The following is a 25,118-nucleotide window of genomic DNA, read 5'->3' on the forward strand; positions in this document are numbered from 1 at the left end:
AGTCCTCCCTCCTAGCTACTTTGAAATATTCAATACATTGTTGATAACTATAGTCACCATACTCTGCTATCATTAGAATTTACCTCTTCTATCTAGCTGTATGTTTGTACCCATTAACTGACTTTTCTTCATCCCCATCTCCCACTCACAGACTCTTCCCAGCCTCTGGTATCTACCATTCTATTCTCTCAGGGTAAAGTCTTAATACTACATGTACTAAGTGTTCCAAGAGGAAGACAGCTCCCTATTATTAAAAAATGCCAGCCCTAAGACAAGAGGATTACTTGAAAAGGATACTTTGATCTGCTGATAGTGTGGTACAATATTATGGTCATTATTCTGAGAGACTGCACTTCACAATTTGATTTAAGGGCTGTTACTCAAATCAATTTTTATAATGTATGTCTTATATTAAGTAGATGCACAAAAACATCAGAATTTAAAGTCTGAATTAATATACTTGGAAATTACTGAGCTGACATATTCCCTACCTTCTATCCATCTTTTCAAGAGGGAGTTATTTCTTCAACTGGTCTTTACGTGCTTAATTTTTTTATCACTCCTTGCTAGAAGACTCTATTTCTAGCTTCCCTAAAACCCTTTTTGTCCCTTCTTTACATGTGTCCCTCTTCCACCCCTAATATTTGAAGACTACAGCTACTTAAAGTCTTTTTCCAGATCTTCCTTTCTCCAGGAAGCCTTCCTAAATCATTAGGTCATTAAATATGAAATGTCCAATTTCCAATCAAAAGTTTAGTTTATTGTATCTCAAACAAGAAGCAGTACAATTAATTAAAGTATGCACCTAAACTCTCAACACAGTTTTGCTATCTTAACAGTAGCTTGTTTATGCTAGCAATGAAGACGTCTGGAGAGCAAGTGGTAATGAAATCACGACAGGAATTTAACATATCTTATTGAGAATTCAATATTTTTCCTTGCAAGTTGTCCAAAGCCTGGAAGAAGTGGTAGTCAGTTGGTGCAAGGTCTGGTGAATACGGTAGATGACAGAGAGTTTCCAAGTCTGGCTGCTGTAGTTTGAGCAGCGTTGTTTGTGCAACGTGTGGTCAAGCGTTGTCTTGCAAGAGGATTGGCCTAACTCTCTTGAGCAATCTCAGCTGCTTCATCACAAGCATTCTCATCATTTCATCCAATTGGTTACAGTACATATCCATTATAATCAAATGACTAGGTTTCATGAAGCTATAGAGGATAATACCAGTGCTGAACCATCAGACACCATTAACTTTTTTGGATGAATATTTGGTTTTGGACTGTGTTTTGGCACTTCATCTTTATCTAGCCATTGTGCTGAATGCTTGCAATTGTCAAAAAGAATCCATTTTTCATCACACATAACAATACCGTGTAGAAATGGTTCACCTTTATGTCATGACAGCAAAGAAATGCAAGCTTCAGGACAATTTCTCTTCTGACACTCATTTAATTCATGCAGAACCCATCTATCCAGCTTCTTTACCTTGCCAATTTGTTTCAAATGGTCCCATATTATTGGAATAGTAATGTCAACCCTTGCTGCAAATTCATGTGTATGTTGAGATGGATTTGCTTCCACTATAGCTTTCGGCTCATCATTATCCACCTTGGTCTCAGGTCACCCACAGGGCTCAATTTCAAGACTAAAATCACCAGAACGAAACTTCTCAAACCATCAACATACTGTGCGCTCATTAGCCACATCCTTCTCACTTTGTTGATATTTTGAGCTGTCTGTGCTGCATTGGTTCCATAACAGAATTCATATTCAAAAATAACACAAATTTTTGACTTATTCATGGTTTCACAAAATTGCTCTAAAAATTTTTTGAAAGATAATCACAAGCCAAAATGTGTGTTTGAAAGACTGAGGATGTACCTTCACAATAAAAACAAAACAAGAAGTGTCAAAGTGAAATGTCAGAGATACCAACTGTCAAACTTATACTTAAGGAAATCAGACATTTCAGATTTAACAACCTAATAACTTAGAACAGAAACTCAAACATCTCAACAGAACCAATTTGTTTCAACTACTCTAAGTAATATTTGATAAATGACTATTGATATTAAATATGTTGACTTTGTATCCATTCCTTATCTCTATCAATAATAATTTCGGTATGTATCTATGTTGATTTCTTTTTCAGAGAAGCACAGACTATTTTATATTCCACAAGTCTGAAAAGAATGTCCCATTAGAGGAAAGAAGAAATAAACTATGTATTTTTTTAGGATATGCACTACATCATGTGGAGGAAAAATATATCCCCATACTACTCAGTGAAATTACGGTAAAGCCAGCACCACTTCTAACTCATTCATTGAAAGTTTAATGGTATCAATTATCTCTTGAAGGGAAATGATGACTATGACTTACAGATGTAAGTAACAAATACTTTATGATTTTTACTAATAAAAAGCTAGGGATAAAAACACTCTCACTACCAGCCCAGTGTGTGTGTGTGTGTGTGTGTGTGTCACTCTCTCTCACTACCAGCCCAGTGTGTGCATGTGTGTTTTAAAAACAGTGTATCACCTCTGCTCTGTCCTTGCCTCTGGAGGTCTATACCTCTAGCTAGAGAAATCAGATTGAAATATATTACTCTTTGTTCTGCCAAGAGGACGACTTCTAGATTTGGTTAGCTGCAAGGTGGCTAAAAGCACCAAGATAGAGCTATTCACAATGCAAAAAGAGATATACAATTAGTCAAAGTTATTAAAAAAAAAAAACAGAGCCATGAATACATCTGTTTTTATTCATTGCTAAGTATGGCAGGTATTACTGCCCTATACTATGTGACCAGGATTCAAAATTTCCATTGTAACAAATTTAAAATAGGGGTTCAGAATCTTCATTTCCCCATCAAATCTAAACCTCTATTAGAGTTAAATTGATTACAGTCCCTTAAGCAGGATATTTCAACTGGTCCAGCAACTGGAATATGCACCATGTTTATTCTGTTTCTCTGCCATTACCATAACCCTTCACCAAATCTCAACTTTGGAAAGGCCCTTTCAATGACCTGTCATGAGTGTTGTAGTAGACAGAATAATGGCCACCCAAAGATACCAGGTCTTGATCCCGGGAACCTGTAAACGTTATAAGGAAAAAGTGTCTTTCCAGGTGTGATTAAGTTAACAGTCTTGAGATGGGGAGATAATCCTGGATTATCCATATATGGGCCCTAACTGCCATCACAAATGCCCTTAAAAGAGAGAGGTGGAGGGAGAGTCAGCATACAGAAGAAGAAAAGGTAATGTGAAGATGACAGGCAGAGATTGACGTGGTGCAGTCACAAGCAAAGGAATGCCAGCAGACACCAAAAGCTGGAAAGTCAAGGAACAAATATTCCCTTAGAATCTGCAGACAGAGCATGGTACTGCTGACACCTCGATTTGGGTTCAGTGAAACTGATTTTTGACTTCTGGCCTCCAGAACTGTGAGAGGATAGATTTCTGTCATTTTAAGCCATTAAGTTTCAGGCAATTTGCTACAGCAGCCACAGGAAATTAATATAAAGACCAAAGTTAGTAAAGAATTAAACAAAAACATAGAAAATAGGGGGATATTACAAATAAAATTATGTAATAATTAAAGTTGACAGATATATAAGTACATTTCTCTTACTGCAAGATAATAGTGATCATTACCTGTATATGTGTTTGTGAGTATGTGTATGGGTGTGTGTGTGTGTGTGTGTGTGTATATATATTTTTATGTATGCGTATATATTTAAATGAGCAGGTTTAAGTGTACATATGTATATGTGCATGTGTTATATGTGTGTAAATACTCAAAATATAAATTTTGAACAAAATTTTTTTATACTAGAAAATTAGGCACACTCTTCATTCTTTTGTAGCTGTTAATTGTTATTAACAAAGACTATCACTAAATCTCTGAAAAAAACTTAAAGATTCCCTGATGGAGATGAATTACTCTTAATTACAGCAAAAACCTAGCAAATGAAAAATCAATATAACTACAGATAAAATAAAAAATCATACATAGAAAGAACGTAATCATTGTTTACTCCTGACGCACTTGTGATTAGTGTTTACACAGTCATAACAATATAACAATATAACTATAAAGAGAGGGTGAGGGATGGAAAGAGTACATGTGGAGTGGCAGCAGGGGATAGAAAAAGGGCTAAATCCTCATCCTTCCTAGTGGGACTCAATAAAAATGTCTAAATTTTTTTTTGAAAACTCAAGAAAGAGCACTATCAGCATATTACTTAGAAATATGAATACCAAAAGAGAAAACTAAAAGAATTCAAATAGTTGCTTTCCAGGAGAAGGAAATGAGGGAATGCACAAAGTACTTCTATTTTTTAATTACAAACATTGCTACAACTATGTATTTTACTCATTTAAACTATGTGCACATATAATTTTAATAAAACTGAAGGTGTAAAAAAAGGGAAAAAAAATTCCCTGACAATTTCCCTCAAAAAGCTTCCTCTCCAAGAACCACATAAGCATGTATGTGCATTTTGGGTTTTCATATTGCATATATATATATATATATATATATGCATATATATCAGACTTTAGGAATATCCTAGAGAACATGAGCCTAAATTTTCTTCCATCCAGTAGAAAAAACATTGCCAACAAAATTTTGCTTGTAGTAAGCCCTATCCCAGAGGTACCAGACAACCAATCACTGTACCCTCCAAGGAAAACTGCAATGCCCACAAGCCCTAATAAAGGGGCAGCCCTTGGTAGCCTCCTCCCCAGCCTTAGCTGATTGGAGCAGGGGTTACATAGCAGTGTATCAAGTTAATATAGGTCTTGATGCAATGTCTTCTGTATACAAAAGGTGAATTTTACACACAGAAACATAACTTTAATAATTAGCAAAGGAAACTGGGCACAGTGATATGTGCCTATAGTCCCAGCTACTCAGGAGGCCAAGATGGGAGGATTGCTTGAGCCCAGGAGTTCAAAGGCCAGCCTGGGCAACACAGCAAGACACCCCGATCTCTAGACATAGACCTAATGCAAAAAGGCAAGCTGGGTCAATAAAGATTCCTAATCTCAGGTAATGAACTAAGAAATATTGAGATAAAAGTCAAAGACTGGACCTGAACCTAAAAGCTCCTAAACTAGAGAAAAGAGGCAAAAGGAGGCTCAGGTATGCCAAAGTTACCAAACTGTGAAGAGAAGAGAATAGCAGTTAGTAGTAGCAGAAAAATAAGTAAATAAGAGAGGAGCACACAAGTAGAGATAGGGTGACTATCCCAATTTTGCCTGGAACGGTCCCAGTTTTAGCACTGAAAGTCCTAAGACCTGGGAAACCCCTCAATACTAAGCAAATGGGGAAGGCTGGTCACCCTGTAAGAACAACTGAATCAATCAAGTTAATGATTAAATACTAATGTGAAGATCAAAGACCCCATGTTCTTGAGGCCGTTGGAGCTACCTCAGATGCATTAAAACTCTCCAGCTGTAGACTTTTTAAGGGAGTTTGGACTTGTATGAGATTCTGATTCCTCCTTTGTTACCCCATATGTATTGCTGACATAAACCTTCTCCTTGCTTGGGTTAGCTGGAGTTCTTGCAGCCAAAAGAGCCTAACTGAAACAGTAGTTTTTCCAATGGTAGATTACAGAAAATTTAGCAAGTTATTTCACATTACTTAAACCTTTACTACAGAAATTAATTATTTCCAGGGTTTTAAAAAGCTGGAAAACTAGTACTGTGAAGAGAGAATAAAAATAAAAACAAGATAGTATAAGACTGAGTGAGAAACAAATAAAAAGCTGGAATAGACCAGGCTAGAAAAGAAATAGTGGCAAACTGAATAATATATAGATAAATAAAAAGTTGTTATACGGTGAGACTGAAACAATGATTAGTTGTTCTTCAATTCCCCACCAAAATGCAGTTGTCAAGGGACACCATAGGAACTCAATGCCTAAAGATAAATATCAATCCTAACAAAAGAAGGGGCTTGGTTCTATTTTATGTGACCACTTGAATTTCTTCCAGTTCTAAAATTCTTGTTCCTAACTTTAGGTGCCTAATCTTATCTGATCTTCAAACAAGTAGGCAATACTAAATATTAAGTAGAAAGTGCTGTGGGGTGGAGGTGGCAGAATAAAAGAGACTCTGGCCAAATCACATTTTAAACACAGCATTGTGTTCACTTTGGAGGTTCATATTTGAGAAGAATATTAAAAAACAAAATAGCATGTAGAAGAAATCAACCAAGACATTAGCAATATAGAAACCCCAAAAAAGAAAAATGATAACTATAATTAAATACTTGAAGTGCTCTTAGATGGTATTTTATTTTTTATTGCTTGAGGGCAAAACTAGGACCAATGGATAAAAGTTATAGGGAGGAAGATTTTGACTCAATATATTGAAAAAAACTGTAGTAATTTTAAGTGTTCTAAAAATGAAAGAAACAGTCTGAGAAAATAGTGGGTTGCCCAGTAGTGGAAGTGTTCTAGCAAAAATTAGATGGCCATATATGTATTAGAGATCATATAAAAAGAATTTCTTAGAAAGAAAAAGGTTGGACCAGATAATATCCTTTTTTAACATTTAAAGTTTAGAGAAATTCAAACGTATACAGAAGTAGACAGAACGCTATAATGAACCTTCCTCCATGGACATATCACCCAGCTTTAACTTTATTAACCCCTAGCTTGCTTTATCCGTAACTCCCTACTTTACCTCACCCTTATATTATTTTGAAGTATATTCCAGACATCAAATCATTTCGTCCTTAAATATTTCAACATGTCAAATGAACTTTTAAAACTCTTCCAACTATAAGGTTCTATGTTTCTATGCTCTGACACAAGAAAACTGAAAAGTCTACTAAGATGCAGAAAGTGAATTATGTTCACCATTTGTTTTACCAGTTCTAAATAAACTAAGCGAGTTAGTGCTTGAACACTATCTCATTGTCTAGTTTCCTAGTGACATCTAGTGGATAAAAACTGTAACAGAAGTGGTCATCATTAAAAGGCATCTATTGTCATGGAGTTGCATGGGCAAAAGTTTACAGGCCCAAAATAGTTGTTTAAGTCACTAAACATTTTTCTTTTCAAGGAAAAAAAAAACGGGGCATAAAAGCTTTGTAAAATTTTCTAACATTTAAGGCTTTTCATAACCTGATTTCCTCCTATCTAACCTCATTTTCTGTTTCTCTCCTTTATAAATTATCAGAAATGTATTAGAAATGTACCATCATTTATTAACAAATATTCCAAGCTCACTGTAGATTCTAGGCTTTTAACCGTTCCTCCCATCTCAAAAATTCTCTTGAATTTACCAATTAAATTCAGTTTACCAGTTCAAATTGTATAGTTCAATTCCATCTCTTCCATCAATTCTTCCCCTATTATTTCCTTGGAATTTAAAAATTTCTGAACTCCCATAGCACAACTTTATTGCAAAATACAGCAAACATCTCTACACTATTATCTAATAGATTGGGAGTCTATTACTCTTATATCTCTATACGGAAATATAACCCATGGAGGGTCCTATTTAACATTTCATTATTATCCCTACAATGCTTAAAAAACACAACATATTCAAATACTGCTGACTGAGGGGTTCTATTCATACATTATACAGATGAAGTAAAATCCTCACTACAGTGAGCTTTATAGCTACAAGCACAATGAAAGCAAGGACTGTGTCTGTCTTAGTCAATGTTTTATCCTTCGTACTCTATGCAGTGCCTGGCTCAATAAATATTTGCTAAACAAATTGTTTATAATCTTTAAAAAGACAAAAATGATTACTACAAACCGAAAAACAAGAAAATGTCAACAGTTTTGGACAAAGAAAAAAAATTTTTTTAAGTATTTCCACATGATAATACATGCTTCTAAAGCTTTCCCTATTTATGCTACTAGCACAATCAGATTATGACCAAGCATGTTAACTTAAGCAGTAATATAGCTTTTATTTTCACATAGTCTTCATTTCCCACATTTTCTCTCTTGCTCTCACCAACCCTAGGAATATGTTTTCAAATTAGATGAAGAACAATTACCAAAGCAGAGTTGAAAAATATTTGAATTGGACAAAAGCTCAGGTACGCTAAGGAGGAAGGAAGTTGGCTCGATGGAATCAAATGATTTGAGTAGATGAGGCTACTCACAGTGGTTAATTTATAAATATTAGATATATAAAATCAGTCACTAAATAAAATTTATATCTTCCCCAAACCGTGGATATGTTAAGCATTAACTATATTGTTACTTAACCTATAACTATAGATCTATAAATTGTGATAATCAGACTAAAAAAACAGAAATAAGAAAAAGGAGACAAAGATAAATAATAAATGAAATGCCCCTTATATGTACTGAAACTCTTTGCAACAAAGGTAAGAATTACTTCTGCCTATGCTACAAACTGACAATAACTTACCCAGAACATAATTTCAGTATAATTGAGAAATTCTACGTTCTTTGATCACTTCTTTCTAATGTTTTGAATTCTTATACTTTGGCATCTGTCTTTAGATAATTCTAAAGTGTCTTAATGAAAATAATGTAAATCTAAAATGTATATATAAAAATAAGCATTATCCCACTATGCTCCACTTTACAAGGGTAAAAAAAGAGGTGATTAAAAAACGAAGTTGAATATTATAACCCTTAAACTTAATCCTTACTTCATATCCTAGATATATCGTATTTTTAGTTACAGGATGGAGAAAAAAAATTATAGACATAAAACAAAATGAATATGTACTCACAGCCTGGGCTTGTTTTTGGAATAATTTGTTCTGATTCTCTCCATCTTCTATTTCATCCTCAAGCATCTGGGAGGCGGGTAACCTAAAACTTCCAATAGCAGCATTCAAATTGTGTGGAAAAACACTTGTCCTTTTAGGAGTTAAATATGCTGGATCTGAAGATTGCATGGCTATAGAATCTTCTTTTTCTGCCTACACAAAGGAAGAAAAGGGGATAGGGAGATTCCACTCCAATTCAGACAATCAAATAACACCTCTAAGCAGCCCAGAAGATTTTAAAATGGGGCAGAGGGCAGGGGTAGGGTTTAGCTGGCAAACGAACTAATGTTTACCAGATACCTGGTAATAATAATTTAGTTTACCTGTGCTAATAATTTAGTTTATCTCATCTAATTCTCACACAATCCTGTGAGAGAAGTATCATATCCCCATTTTGTAGATGGAGAAACTGTAATCAGTGAAGTTAAGTAATTAGCCCAATGTCACACAGCTAATAAGTGGCAAAGCCAGAATTCAAACTCAAGTGGGAAACCAAAATTCTGACATTGTTTCTATTTGGTGAAAGCAAAAAAGTGAGTCAAAACAACATAGCAATGAAATATGGTTTCTATACATACTAATGGCCTCACTAGTTAATCAGATTATATAAAGCATGTAATAAGAAAAGTAATTCTGTTACTGCCTAATTAGCTTATCTCATAACACATATTTTCTTGTTTCTTTTTTTTGGTGGGGGGGGTTGTCCTTTTATAAACCCTTGTGTTGAGGGCTACACACATACTTTCTTACTCAGGCTCACTTTTGAACTTACTGCTTCATAAAATTTCTGAAGCTGTTGCTTTTTCCTCAGCCTAATTTGTTGATTTACTCGGCGTTTGACTTGTCTCTGAAAACGTTTCAAAGCTTCTTGTTTTTTTCTTAGCTGTTCCTTTAGTTCTTCTTCAATAATATATGCTGAAGTCTTTAAAGATGAAAGATAGAAAATGAACTTAAATGTCAGCAGTTTTGTCCATTAGGGCTGTTGTAAACACACAACAGTCAGGATACAATCCTGAAAAAAATGTCAGTTCTATCATCCAAAATTCCCAGGGGTTCAGACATAGCTAGTGAGTACCAACAACTTAAACCAAATCACAAACTAGAAATTGGAATTTGTGAGTACTCAAATCAAATCTTACTTTTTTATTGAACTGGAACTAAAGGTGTCTTCATTAATTCTTAATAAACTAATGCAAACCAATCTTGTATTACACATTTCCTAAAATGAGTAAACAGTCCAGCCACACCAGATTGCTCACCACTCATCAAATACATCCTATTGTAAAATGACTTTATATTCAGAATTATGCTCCATTTTTAACCTTCCATGCCCTTCTTCTCATCTCCACCAGTCTTCAAGACTATCTAATACCTACCCCGGGTACCTTCCACAACACTGTCTTCCTCTGAGCTCTCTTACGCTATAGCAACTCTCATTTTACTGTTAACCAAGTACAGTACTTCCTGACTCCCCTGCTAGAGTCAGGGGAGGGCAGGAAATGTATTTAATTCTCCGTCATTTCCCCTACAGCATACCATACAGAGCGTTGAGTATAAAGGTACTCAACAAATATTTATATAATTGTTCAATTCCAAAACATATTCTAAACAATCCGGAACATTTTGTCCCATTTGATGCCCTGATCTGCATTCACCTCCTCTAAGTGCTCTGAATAACAATCACAGAAAGCATAATAACAGCAGTTAACGTTATTAAGAAAAAGCACTTTACATTATACCACTCTATCCTCAAATCTACCTTTGGTAGAAAGTACTCTTACCCCTTATGTTAAAGATGAGGAACCTGGAATTCAGAAAGATTTAGCAATCTTTAGTAGTAGACCAAGCTCCTATTAGCAGACTAGTAGCAGAGCTAGAAGATTCTGACTCTAACCTTACGTTCTATCCTGTATTGCTTTTCTCTTGACCATGTCTTTCTTTCATTAGGAGTTTTTAAATTAAATAAAATCATCATCATACCTCCTATCTATTCCTTCTTCTAACACAGTGATTGCAATTTCTAATTCTGAAGGGTACCTCAGATTATTTTACATGCTGTCATTAAATTCTCAAAATCAAATAATTCAAATTTAAGTTAAATTTTCCATGAAATCTATCCCATAAACTATTCTACAAGAGTATGGACCATAGGAGTGGAGTGTTCAACACAAATATCAAAGAAAAATTAGGCAAAATAATTCCGAAGGAGAGATAGATGAAACAAAGCCTAAACAACTGACCCAGGTTAACTCAAGCCCCAATAAGTTTAGGGCATTCAGCCTCTTTCTTTTACTTCCATTTTCTTTGTCCATTCCTCTTTTACTTGATCAGATTATTAAACATCTCATTAAAGTGCATGATTGATTAGATTGTGGATCTTAATTGTAAAGCAAAGATAAAAGTATACCAGATTTCAAAAACATATTTTTCTTAGCAAATGCCATTATGCAAGACAACCAGAACCAGAATATGTTTTGGAACTGAGCAATTATACACATTTATTGAGTACCTTCATAGTCAAGGCTCTGTACTATATGCTGTAAGGAAAACAAAGAACTAAATATATTTCCTGCCCTCTAAGAGTTCATAATCTAGTGGGTACTGTACAAGTACTGTACTTGTTCTGTGGGGAGTTCAGAGGTTCCCAGAGTCAAATAAATTTTGGAAATGCTGGGTTAAACAAAGTTAAATATTGTTTTTATTGCACAACTAACTTCTAATGGCCTTTTTTGTACCCGGTGAACTATCCAAGGCGGCAATATAGAATGAAGAGTTTCTCAAAACAATCAAAGAACACATTTTAGATAATTCACGCATGATGGAATTAATGCTTGGATCATGTAGCAGTTAGTCTCCAAAGATGATCTTTACTCCTCCCCTCAATGAATCTTCCACACTGAATTTGGTCTGGCTCTGCATATCCAACAAAACGAGGCAGAAGTGTTCGCTTTCTGACTTCCCTTGCAAAGTCATAGGGCAACTTCCACCTGGGGCTCTTGGAGTGCTCACTCTCGGGGAAGCCAGCACCATATGAGAATTTTGACTACCCTGAGATTACCGTGGTGTGAGGAAGCCCAAACTAGCCAAATAGAGAGGCCATGTAGAAAGAGAAACATATTCAGCCAGCCCCCAGCCATTATAGTCATAGCCCAAGTGCCAGATATGTGAGAAAGAAAGCCATCTTGGACATTATAGTCCAGCAGGTGCCACATGAAGAACCAAGGAAGCCAACCAATAGCCAGAACCCAATCAAGCTGTCCCAGACATGTCCAGCTAGTTGAGCCACACCAGCAGAGGCCCCAGACACTGTGGAGCAGACAAGCCATCACCCCTATACCCTGTTCAAATTCCTGACACACAGTATTATTTGCTTTATGCCGCTAAGTTCTGGGGTGGCTTGTTACACAGCAAAAGATAACCAGAACAATTTATAAAATAATGCAATAGCCACACAATAGCCATATATAATAGGACAGCAATGTCTCTTGATGCTCATTTAATTATTGGGGGGAGGTGGTCTGAGGCTATGCCATTTTTAGGAACCCTGATGGACCCTTGGCATTTTGGGGACCAAAGGGGGTATGAGTTTCCCTTTAGAATAGACGTGACCAACCAAGCTTTAGAAGTAACTATTAAGCATCTATTTTGAGCTGACAAAGTTACATCTATTAATAAGGGTAGATTCCCAGATGAGATAGGCTAAAGCAATAAAGAGTTCTATTAGATGCTTGATCAAACTCCCTTTGGCAGAATTTTTTAAACAAGAAAAATGAGACATATTTACGCATGTTCTAAGACTTTAGTATTTTGGGTTAATGTGCAGGAATACGAGATTCAACCCTTTTTTTTTTTTTTTTTTTTTTTTTGAGACAGGGTCTTGCTCTATTGCCCAGAGCTAGAGTACAATGGCACAATTATAGTTGACTGCAACCTCAAACTCCTGGGCTCAAGCTATCCTCCCATCTCAGCCTTCCTGGGGCAACAGGTGTATATCACCACACGGGCTAATTTTTTAACTTTTTTATAGGTGAGCCACCCATGCTCAGCCTTCAACCCTTTGTAATATAGAAGAAGCTTGACAGTACCAAATTTTAAGCATTTTGATACATTACAAAGATGTCATAACTAGAGCAATTTAAAAGAGGTCTGAACAACTTAATTACCAAAATACCTTTGTACCAAATCTTACTGGTTTTTCTAGGATGTTTCTTGCATTCATCCCTTTTCATTCCCACTTCAACTACTCCTTTTTCAAGGCTTTTCCTCTCCATTCCTTGCAACTAAAAGTGTTTTGATGCTACACTTAATGGTTAAATTGTTACAATTATATTCTAACTTGTACCCAGGATCTAATCTCTCCCTAAACTTTAAAAACTCTGAAACAATCTAATCAAAACACTGTTTGATCATGAAATTCACTTGTAAATATTAAACAATTAAAGTCTTTTCTTTCTCCCAAATTTCCTATGGTTCCCTACCACCCCTATTTTCCATAATCCTGTCAACCCCATTCCTCTGCTAAACTTTACACTTCAATCAATCTAATCTACTCTTAAAACCATGTACATACCTTGTTTACTTGCTATTCTCCCATTCTCCTTAATAGAAGACTCATCCACTTCTCTGATTATTAAAATTATTCATTACACTTTCCTAGGTCACATCAACCCAAAGTCATACCTTCTTCTTTGATTAAGCATTATATTCTTAACATTTAATCATATACTGCTCAGACTCTTACAATTCTTTTTTGAAAATAGAGGAGGAATAAATCAATGAATACGTATGCACAAACATAAGTAAAATAAGTGGCTATATTCCATTGCATTGCTACTTAACATTTACTTGAAACATGTCTCACTGCTCCTCTGAGATCAAGTAAATTAAGGGAACATACCTCATACTTTTCCACTCATGTTCAGCAACCTGTGTATACATACAGAAGACATTTTGTGCATGCCACAAATATTTACTGAGTGCCTATATTTATTAGGCAATATTTATCTAAAAGTGAGGATGTGAGGATAAATAAGATTTGTTCCCTATGCTTAAAGAGCTCATACTGCATCAGGAAAAGTAGATATATAAGCAATCTACTAAAATACAACATGGTAAGTGCCACAATAAAATTAGAACAAATAACTAAGGGGCACAGTTTGTTGAAAGACTATCAAATACCTTCTTACAAAACTGCCCTCATGTGTTAATTGGTATATGAGTCATCACGTAAACATGCACACATGTAAACTTTGCAAAAGTTTCTCTTCCTCTGAAATGCTCCTCGCTACCATCTGTATTTATTGCATTTCCATTCTTTAAGGACCAACAAAGACTATACTCCCTCATTCATTCATTCAACAAATATTTCCTAAAGACCTACTATATGCCAGGACAGGAATAAACAAGACATAAAGGTGTCCTCACAGAATTTATAGTTAAGACTTTCTCAGAATCTCAGTTAGAATTTCCTTCTCCTTTATTCTATTACTGTATTTTGCCTGAATCTCCATTACAAAATTTATCACAAAATTTAAGTAATCAATTAATGTTACTTGAAGTGTGGCCCACTGTCATCTGTACTAAGTTACAGAGTATCTGGAAGATGTACACAACGTCTGTGCATAGCAAGCAATCAAGGGTTTGTGAAGTAAACTGATACATATATATATAGAGAGATATCCTGGTCCATATAGATTATAGTCTGTATAGTAAGTGAGCACTAAATATTTAATTATGCCAACTAAAGCTGCAGCAAGTTTTGGCAAATATATGTTTGTTCTACAATCCTAATGCAAGAACAGAATGACAGAATAGAAACAGCATCCTCAGACTGCTCATCTTTATCTAAGCATCAAGGATTAGAGAATGCTCATAAAAAGCCCGGGCTCGGGGGGAGGGGGCTTCCCATCATATTTGGATCAAACTGAAACTCACATATGCTGGGATTTCCGAACTATTTGCTGAGGCAGGTTCCACCCATACCCCAACTGGTACTATAGCCTGGTTCCTCTCAGCCAGCACTGCCAACACGTTCTTGCTCTTCAGGGGGTTTAAGGCCAAGGGCAACCTTGTGGTTTTTCGAGACTTCTTGAGGGGAGCCATACTTCCTGGCATCTGTGACTCCTGGTTAGGAGAAAGGAAAAGCTTAAAATCTTCAAACCACCACGTTAAAAGCTCAAATCCTAACACATCGGCCACAGGCCCCTGAAAGGAGAGAAGCCTTAGGGGAGGCAGAAGCCTGGCAGGGAGTGCAAAAACAAGGATTCTAGAGAAAAAGGAAGAAAAGAGGAAAGAAGGGAAGAGATATGGGAAGAAATAAAGAGAAAAGACAAGGTTTTTAAATTGCCTTCTCGAAGGAACAGGGATGAGGGAAGAGAAAAAAAAGGATCGGACTAAGAGAACGACGATTGTGCCTAGCGTCAGGCACAGAGAGGTGAGAAGGTACGAGAGACAGCAGCTGCCAGAGGGAAAGGCTGGGGAGAGACCTAGGTCAGAGGCAGAGTCCAAATACTCAGTATCCGGTTATGGGGAGAAGCGCTGAGCGGCTGTGGGAGTCCCGGGCCAATTAAAATCCTGCTTCTGAAGTCCCGGGGGCCCACTCTGCTGAGATAGCAGTGGCTGGGTGTCCGCTGGGTGTCGGCCCGCAGCTCGCTGCAGTCTCAAACTGCTCAGGGCACTAAGGCAACCGTTCAAGTAAACCGCCACTTTCGGGTGGTCGGCCCCGCCCCACCCCGCCGCGGCCTGTACCGCCCCTTCCGGGCCCCGCGTCTCCTCCCGGGGCTAGGGAGGCCTGAGAGGCGGGGTTTCAGGCCGCGGTGGTTTCGTCACTTCCTCTTCCTGTCCGCCTGAAGGGGCGGGAAATGGCGGGTTCGCGGGGTGGTTGGGTAATACGTGATGCGGGGCGCAGCCGGCAGACTGCGGAAACCTGCGTTGAGGCCATCCCAAATCCTCAAGAAAAGGGATAGGTTGGGCTGATGATCTTGCCGACCGGGCGGGCCACGTGTCTCACTCAATTGAGTGAAGCAGGGGAAAAGGATGGTAAAGGAAGGCAGGGCTGGCAGGGCTTCCTCGAGGAACAGACTAAGCTAACTATAAATTATTCCGATCCTTTGTACAGCTCATTACGTTTACAACGCGATTTCATACATATTCTTATATTTAGCATCACAACCTCGTGAATGTCTCCCTTTGTCCAAGCTCTGGTGTAATCCAGGGACAATTATCCCTGCAGGATACCCATTTATTCATTCATTTTAACATACATTCTTGCCAACTTTTTATATACCAGTAATGTTGTAAGCACCGGAGATATATAGTCATGAAGGAAACAAATATCGCGTGCTCAAGGAATTTACAATAGAGTGAGAGGAAGTAATAGAATAAACACATGACTAAGTAAGTAAATGTGTCTTATGCTAATGCATTCTGTGGAGTAAAAGCAGAGAACGAGGATAGGGGGTGTGTTGAGGGTGGGGAACGGGGAAATGAAATATTAGGTAGGATGTCCAGAGAAGCTTCACTGAGGTGCTTTTGAGCAAAGACTTCCATGAGGTAATGGAACAAGCCAGTGTAATCTTCAAGGAAGGGTTTTATAAAAGAGTGTTCCAGATCTAGGGAATAGCAAGTGCAAACGCCCCAAGGTGGGAGCATTGCCTAGTTGAAAAACAGCTAGGAGGATAGTGTGACTGGAGCAGAGTGAGAGGGGAAGAGTGCTGAGACAGACGTCAAAAATTCAGAGGTGGGACATTATGTGGAGCATTGTAGCTACCACAAGGTGTTGAGATGGGGAGCCACTGGAGGGTTTTGAGCAAAGGAATACCGTCATGTAACTTAAATTTAAAAAAATAATAATAATTCTGGATGCTGTAGTGAGAATAGACTGAAGGGGCAAGGGTAGAAAAAAAGGAAACCAATTAAGGGGCTATTTCAATAATTTCAAAAAGGGATTATAATGTCTTAGACATCTCTACCAAGTGGTGGTAGAGACGGTGAGAAGTGATTGGATTCAGGATATATTTGGGAGGGAACACTTTCAGGATCTGAATGTTTGAATATAGATTGTGTGAGAGAGAAAGAAGTCAAGGAAAACTCCAGGGGGTTCATCCTCAGCAACTGACAAGATGGAATTACCATTTACCGAGATGGTGAAGATGGTGGAAGGAGTAGTTTGGAAGGGGGAAGATCAGGAGATCAGTTCAGGACAGACAAAGTTTTATTTATCTAATCAACATCCAAGAAAGTAATATGATAAAAAAAAAAAGTATTTGGAGCTCAGAGGAGAATTCTGGGCTAAAAATATAAATCTAAGAGTAGTTGCCTATGGACTTAAAGCCATGAGGCTGGATGGAGTCACCAAGGGACTGAATAGAGACAGATAAGAAAATAGGCCATGAGACTGAGCCCCAGGGTATTCTAACTTTACAGAGGCGGAAAATAAGAAAAGGAGAATGCAAAGAGATTTAGAAGGATCAGTCAGTAAGCTGCAGAAGAAAACTAGTGTGATAACCTTGAAAGCCAAGTGAAAAAAATGTTCCATTTAGAAGGACAGACCATCTGTGTTAAATCCTGCTGATAGGTCAAATAAGAGAACTTCAGAGAATTTACTATTGGATTTAACAATGTGGAGGTCATTGATAACTTTAAAAAGAGTAATGTCTTTGGAGCAGTTAGAAAGCCAAAGCCTGATGGGGTAGACTTAAGAGAGAGTGGCAGAAGGAATTGGAGACAGCAATTTTAGACAATTCAATGAGTTTTGTTGTAAAGGGACACAGAGAAATGGGTGACTGAATGTAGAAGTAGGGTCATAGGAGAGTTCTTTTCTTTAAGATCATGGCATATGTTTTTTGTTAATGGGAATTATCCAGCAGACAGGAAAAAACTGATGATGCAGGAGAGAGAAAGGAGAATTTTTGGAAGTACAGTCATGTGTCACTTGATGGGGATACCTTCTGAGAAGTGCATTGTTAGGTGATTTCATCATTGTGTGAACATCGTAGAGTATACTTACACAAACCGAGATGGTATTACCTACTACACACGTAGGCTATATGGTATAGCCTGTTGTTCCTAGGCCACAAACCTGTACGGCATGTTACTATACTGGATACCCTAAGCAACTGTAACACAATGGTAAGTATTTGTGTACCTAAATTCATCTAAACACACAGAAAACATACCGTAAAAGTACAGTATTATAATCTTATGGGACTGGCATCATATATGCAGTCTGTCATTGACCAAGACATAGTTATATGGCACATGACTGTATGCCCTTATGTGGGCAAGAGGGAATGGGATCTAGTGAACAAGTGGAGGGATTGGCTTTAGCTAGAAGGAGGGATAGTTAATTATAATAACAGTGAAGTTAGAATATACAGTATACTGATAGTTAGGTACTGTGGTGGTAGGAGCTTGTGGAAGTTCTCTTCTGATTGCTCTATTTTTTTTTTTCTGTAAAATAGAATTACAGTCAGCCTCCAAGATGGCCCCTAATGAGCCTCACCTCTTGATGTTCATACCCCTGGGTAGTCCCCTCCCCCATTTTACCTAGGTTGGTCTTTATGACCAACAGAATATGACAGAAGTGAGGGTATATCACCTCAGAGATTAGGTTATAAAAGACACTGTGTCTCCTTTCCTCTAGGGGAAGCCATGCATGTCATTAGTAAATCCTATAAAGAGTTCCACATGTCAAGGAACTGAAACCTCCTGCCAAAAGCCCTATAACTAAGCTTGGAAGTAGGTCCTCCAGCCCATATCAAGTCTTCAGAAACTGTACTCTCAGCCAGCAACTTGACTGCAACCTCATAAGAGACCCTGAGCCAGACCACCCAACCTGAAACTGGTAAGATAATATTTGTATTTTAAGATGCTAAATTTTGGGGTAATTTATTACACAGCAAGAGATAACTAATACAGATTAGTTGTTGTATAACTAATTAGTTACACAAATTAGTGACAAATTAGCAAGGTCATTAGTTAATAATATAGAGGGAGAGATGTTGGAGGTTGGAGGAAGGAATAGAAGGTATAAAATGGTTTTGCAGAAGAGAGGAAGTGTGAATTAGAGACATGTACAATTGCTAGATGGCCTTAAGGACCCACGTGAGGTTCATGATTATGAGTTTAAAGTGAGACCAGTCAGCATGGTTGAGTGTTTTTCTTCAATTGTATGGTTATAGGCATGAAGTACATGGAGAATTGAATTTTAGCCTGGGTTGAGGTCTTGCCAGGATATTACTATCAAGCAAGAAACGGGCAAGAGAGTTGAAGATTAATACAAGGGAGTAATTAAATTATTGGTCATGGAATTTAAGGTAGGTAATGAGGGAAGAGAAGGCAAGTGGCAGATAAGGGACAGTATAAAGTTGCTAGGGTCAAGAGGTTGTAGGTTCCCAAGAGGTTGGGGGTCTAAGGCTTGTTAGAGCAGGATACTAGAAAGAACGTGCTCATAAGATAAGAGGTGGTGGTCTGAGCCTGGGATGCTTGAACTGAGAGTATGGAGGGGCTGTGGTTATTGGTGTTGTCCAAGTCTATGGTATGACCAAGGGAGGAAGTGCTGAGGAAGGTTAAAGAGCAGGATCACTGGAGAAGAGGAGGACTAAGAAATGAAGGGCCAGAGCATTGAATGGATTATCCATGAGGATATTGAAATCACTAAAAAATATGACAAGAATAGTGAGAGCCAGGAGCCACAATCTTTAAGGAATTTCAGGAAAAGCCCTAGAGGTTGGTAGATGAGTATAATTTGGAAAGCAGTACATGGTAGAGTCTGAAGACATAAGATTCAAAGTTAGGGGTGAGCTTAAGAAAAAGGGAGCAGATAGTTTAGAAATGGTACTGAGTGAGTGAGTAGTAAGAAGGAAACCCATCCCACCTCCACCCAGAGGGGTAAGGAACAGAAAACAGAGACTACTTGAGAGGGCCAGAGGAAGGCTGAATTGCACATCTCCATACACACACACACACACACACCCCCCAACACTTGGAAGAAGTATTAATAGGAAGCTCCTTGCTCTCTCCAACTTTCTATCTCAAGGTCTGTGCCTCCACTTGCAGCTGGGTAAGTGGTTTCGTAAGAGTCTGTGCTCTCCATATGTCCAGAGAATTCACATCTCAGGCCTGCTCCCATTTTCTGATCTCTTTAGCAAGGCTCATATTCTCTATGGCCAGAGTTAGCTTTTTTAGCAAGGAAACTGTTTGCTTAGAGATGTCTATCTGCTTCAGAAACTTAAAAAAAAAAAAAAATGGGTGTTGCTGGCAGCAGATTATTGAGCCCCTGCTCCAGAGTACTCCTCATCAGTTGGATAATCTTTTTTCTTTGTCTAGGGGATCCCTGGTCATGTCTGCACAAAGCCCTAAGTCACTGGGTCCTTGGCAGCAGTCCACCCCACACAGAACTGATTGTTTCATGAGCACCAGGGAGCAATTTGCTGTTTGGTCACTACTCTCCTATTTATGACTGGCTGACTCATACCTGTAACAAATTAGAAAACTTGTTTACAAGTCAGTCCTCAGGGCCCAGCCTAAAGAGACCCTCCAAAGAAGTGCCAAACTGACATATCCCCACTCTCAGGGGGACGGGATGTTGGGGACTCAGCCTGAGGCAGCTGAGTCACACCCACTTTCACTCCCCTCCCCTCCCCAAGCTTGTTTGAGCAGCGTCTTCAGGGCTAACCAATGTCCTGGGCTATTTCCTGAAAATGGACCACAGTACTGTCCTCCTTGGTTCCTCCTCCTCCTTATCCACCTCTCAAAATGACCTTTCTAACTGGAATAACTAGAGGGTTCCTTCTGCTTGCCTATGCAGGCTAGATTTTTGCTGTAGCATTTGACTGTAAATGGCACCAAGAGCAGATTGCTCCAGTTTAGCCTAGTTTTCTCAACAGCATCTGCTGTGCTGCTTTTTTGCAAAAGATTCTCTAATTTTATCATGGATACAGAAGTCTTTTTTCTCCTTCCTCTTGTGGTGTGATGAAAACTAATTAACCTGGACTTCTCAGCATCTCTCCACATGACCAAATATTCCTCTAAGGTGGTCAAGAGAAGCACTGCCCAGATCCTCCTTCAAAGAAGGGCTTGTTGGCCCAGCTTTTGGGAGTACTGTAGTCCCTTCTACTGTTCGCTCCTTCAGGGACCGCCTCACCCTCCCTTTGAGGAGCAGCTACACCCCATAACTGATGGATGTGTGCATGTAAAGTCCCAGCCATTTGGGTTTAACTTGAAATAACTCTGATGGGCCATGATTTCAGCCTCAAAGAGACCTGCAACGTTTCAAGCAGGTGATCTAACCAATTTAAAGTCCTTCTCCCTATTCCCTGTTGACACTGAGGAGCCTCTGAATTAAACTAACTCTCAAGGCTCCCCCACCTTTAGAGAGTCTAGAGACTTTCTAAATGTATGAGTTAATAAAGTTCTTTAGCATTACTACCAATTTTCATTAGGTTTTATATTATTTGTAGCATGGACAGCCTTGAGATGAGCAAAATATCAGACTCACTTGGTAAATATAGGAGAATAAGGGAGACAAGCAGAAAGAATCAGAGCTACCTACAAACATTTACACCAGGAGCTGCCTCATAATTGAGTCCTCTAACTCCAGATCCAGGTTTTGTATATCCATGCAATATGCTTCCTCTCCAATGTGACTTCTTTGAAGCCAAAGAAACTTGACTGAGGTAGGAGACTTTAACTTTAATATAAAGCTGGTTTTGAACAAAATTATTTTATCTATCCTTGTTACTTATATTATTCACCATACTTTTAACTTTTAAAAATGTACTCAGGCCAGGCGCGGTGGCTCACGCCTGTAATCCTAGCACTCTGGGAGGCCGAGGTGGGCGGATCGTTTGAGCTCAGGAGTTTGAGACCAGCCTGAGCAAGAGCGAGACCCCGTCTCTACTAAAAATAGAAAGAAATTATATGGACAGCTAAAAATATATATAGAAAAAAAATTAGCCGGACATGGTGGCGCATGCCTGTAGTCCCAGCTACTCGGGAGGCTGAGGCAGGAGGATCGCTTGAGCTCAGGAGTTTGAGGTTGCTGTGAGCTAGGCTGACGCCACGGTACTCACTCTAGCCTGGGCAACAGAGTGAGACTCTGTCTCAAAATAAAAAAATAAAAAAATAAAAATGTACTCAAAGTATAAAAATTACAATCATTAAAGATACTTTAAAAATGTTGCAAGCTCTAAAAGCAATTTTAAAAGAGGAATATTAAAAATGTTTTATAGATGGCTTTTTAGATAACTATTTAGAGAAAGCCAAACCATTCGTGTGTGTTCTGCTATGATTGTTAAAATTATCCACTAAAAATAGTCACATTTTCTGTATGCCAGATCTCTAGGGACCTCATATTACAGGACAGAAAAGAGACTTTAGAGACAAACTTGAGTTTATATTGTGGGTGTGTGATTTACTGTCTGTGGTTAAGTGACATTATCTGAATCTTTGTTTCTAGATCTATAAACTGGGGTGTAATAGTTGACCTTTCGGGGTTCATTTGTTTTTTGTGATAAGTAAGGTAATATATGTAAAAAGTAGCACACGTGATAGATTTTCAATATATGCTTACTAATTTTTTTTTTAAGGAAGCAACATAGAAGTCATAAAACTTTAGGAGATTTTCATTTGTCTGCCCAGCCTCCCTCTCCCATTTCCTCTAATAACGGCCCCAACAGTGACCCTAGGATTAGGCACATAGCCCAGCCTGGAATAGTATTTTATTCTCCTTACTACAGTCATTGATCCAGAACTGTGTGTGTGACCAAAGCTAGGCCAACTAGAGTCCTCTGCCCGGATTTTTTTTTTTAACTAGCTCCACCAAGAATCTTCTCCTCCTTGGATGATAAGCTGCACTGTCAAATGTGTTAACCACCAGTTACATATGCTATTTAAATTTAAATTAAATGGAATGTATAATTTATTTCCTCAGACCCACTGGCCACATGAGGCCAATGGCTACCATACTTAACAGTAGAGATATAGAACACTTATACTATCTCATTTCCAATTGTTCCTGCTCCCTCCAAAATTTTGTTACATGATGCAAGAAATTCCTCCCACACACAGAGTTGTTAGAAGGTTAAATAAAATAATATTCTAAAAGATAATTTGTAAAGGGCAATGCAAATATATTATCAGTTATACGTGTAGATGCAGCTTTCCCAACTGTATTCCAGCTCCTAGACAGGGATCGTGTCGTCTATTACTTCCCCCCCCTCCCACATCCCGCTGCTCTTATTCACATCTGGAACATGGAGTACTCTTCACACAGTAGGCAATTATCAGATGCTGGCCAGCTGATTTCCATTTCTGTGCCTGCCTCTTTGGGAGGAGGATGAGTGAAGGGGGGTGGGAGCGAATCCTTCTCCGGGACATGGTTGGTGGGTGGACATCATCTGAGGACCTAGGAGAGAAACAATGAAGCCTTTCATGGGTTGGGGCGTAATTTGTGGCTTCCCTGTGATTTTTCAACCTGTTTGTATTTGAGCACTGAAGCTTTACAGGAACAGAACTCCAGAGATGTTCTCTAGAAAGTCCTGCTGCATCTTAAATAGGTCTGCAAAAGCTGGGTCTTTCCCTTTAATGCCAATTAATTTCTCCTCTTTGTTCCTCCAGAGAGTTGCTGAACAGGGCATGTTTAGCAACCATGGGCACAAGCCTGAGTTTCTTTCAGTTTCTGAGGGGGCAGGAATTCTATTCAGAAATCAAAAATTTACTCTCAGCATAAAAGACTTTGATGTTCTCCCCCATTTTCCAGCGTGGAAACAGGAACACCTCCTCTCTGCCTTCCAAAAATTTACCCAGGACCCCCTCGCCACCCCTGGCATCATGTATTTCTCCCAAAAAACTCCACGCCTTGGGGAGACACCATATCTCCGCAAAATCCTTCTCCTCTGAGTGACTCTTCATGGTTACAGAAATCTGCAGGCAGCAAAACCAGTGTTCAGAATGAAGACCCTGGGAAGGGTAGGAGGAGATTTTTGACTCCATCTCCACTTTCTACTTGATGTTTTTCAGAAGTGACCCAGAGTAGGGCCACCAAGGAGAACTTTAGAAAGAAAATGAATTTTAAAAAAATGTCCTTGGGGAGGGCCATTCCTCACTGTCCAGGCTTACAGAAAGCTTGTTTTGTTCCTAACGGAGCTGGCTAATCTGTCTCTTGTTCAGAGGTTGCTGTAGGAGCTGGGCCCTGCCTCCTCTCAACACAAAGCCTCACACAAATTCCTTGTTTCCCAGGCAATGCTCTGCAGCTCCACAAATTCTCTGGCTAGTGTTTGCCTCCTGAGTCCTCTCTCCATTCCGGCAAACTGAGCTTATGGTAGGGACAATGCCAGTACCCTTCACACGTAGGTTGAACACAACAACAAAACAAAACAACAACAACAACAACAAAATAAAAACCCAAAATACTTACAGCAATATTAGCGTGCACAAGGAATGGGCAGAGAGGGCCTCTTTATATCCCGAGCTTAGTCAGAGAGTAGATGCTGGGAGCAAAAGGTTAGACCAGGAGGAGGACTTCCTACTGATAAAGTAGGGGAGTGGTCAAAAGCCTAAGCTTTGTTGGTGATCAACCTGGGTTCTAATCCAAATCCTGCCACTTAGTAGCTATGTGACCTTTGCAAGTTGCTAACCTCTCGAAAGTTTAGATTTTTCTTGTTTGTAAAATGAAGCAAAATGACTCATCGAACACTCAGACAGACAAAGGAAAGGTAGCGCCTTCATGTCTTTGTAGCCGCTGTGATCTTCCAGGTGAGCCTCTCGCCCCTCAGGGTAGCAGAGGAAACCTGAATGTCACTGCATTCAGTGTTGTCATGTAACGTAAGCCCAGTCTGGTCCAACCATTTTAACATTCTCTTTAGGTAGCTCAGTCTCTGCTCAGACAGCTCAGGCAATGGCTCCAGCAGTCTTTCCGATTTCCTCCCCCAACACCAGCTCCTCTCTAAGAAGGGCTGGGGTAAGTGTTGGTGCTGTGGCTGAGGTGACCTGTGGCAGCAGGGGGAGAAAGTGTCCCTGGACCCATGTGGCATTCTCAGGCCTGGTCTCTGCCCAGAGTCTAGGCTGCTCCCTCGGTTTCTTGGATGAGCTACATGCTGGCTCCCACCACAACAATTGGTGGCCCCAGCTGCTGCCTCTGGCCTCAAAATCCCTATACACTGTAGCACCTTTGCTCCGTCTTCTACTTTCTGCCAGTTTGCTACCTTTGCACACCTCTGAGTCCCCTCAAGGGTTTGTGGGCACTTTGAGGCCCTTAAAATTCTATGTGGGTTTGAAGAGCCTAACCACCATCCCAAGGGGTCAGGGCAGATATGGAGAACTTATAATAGATCCTCTT

General features: G+C 38.9%; 1 protein-coding gene across 1 annotated transcript in view; it reads right to left on the reverse strand.

Moving 5' to 3' along the window:
- Nucleotides 1-15,425, reverse strand: part of CCDC15 (coiled-coil domain containing 15) — a 70,177-nt gene extending 54,752 nt beyond the window's left edge. The window contains exons 1-4 of the mRNA XM_069468726.1: nt 15,265-15,425; nt 14,714-14,902; nt 9,552-9,701; nt 8,741-8,932 (exon numbers count right to left, since the gene is read on the reverse strand). Of these exons, the coding sequence (XP_069324827.1) occupies nt 8,741-8,932; nt 9,552-9,701; nt 14,714-14,893 (522 nt within the window). The 5' untranslated portion in view covers nt 14,894-14,902; nt 15,265-15,425. The remainder of the gene's footprint in view (nt 1-8,740; nt 8,933-9,551; nt 9,702-14,713; nt 14,903-15,264) is intronic.
- Between the last annotated feature and the right edge of the window lie 9,693 nt (nt 15,426-25,118).

The sequence above is a fragment of the Eulemur rufifrons genome, chromosome 6, assembly GCF_041146395.1.
Source record: "Eulemur rufifrons isolate Redbay chromosome 6, OSU_ERuf_1, whole genome shotgun sequence".
In the NCBI taxonomy this organism is placed as follows: Eukaryota; Metazoa; Chordata; class Mammalia; order Primates; family Lemuridae; genus Eulemur; species Eulemur rufifrons.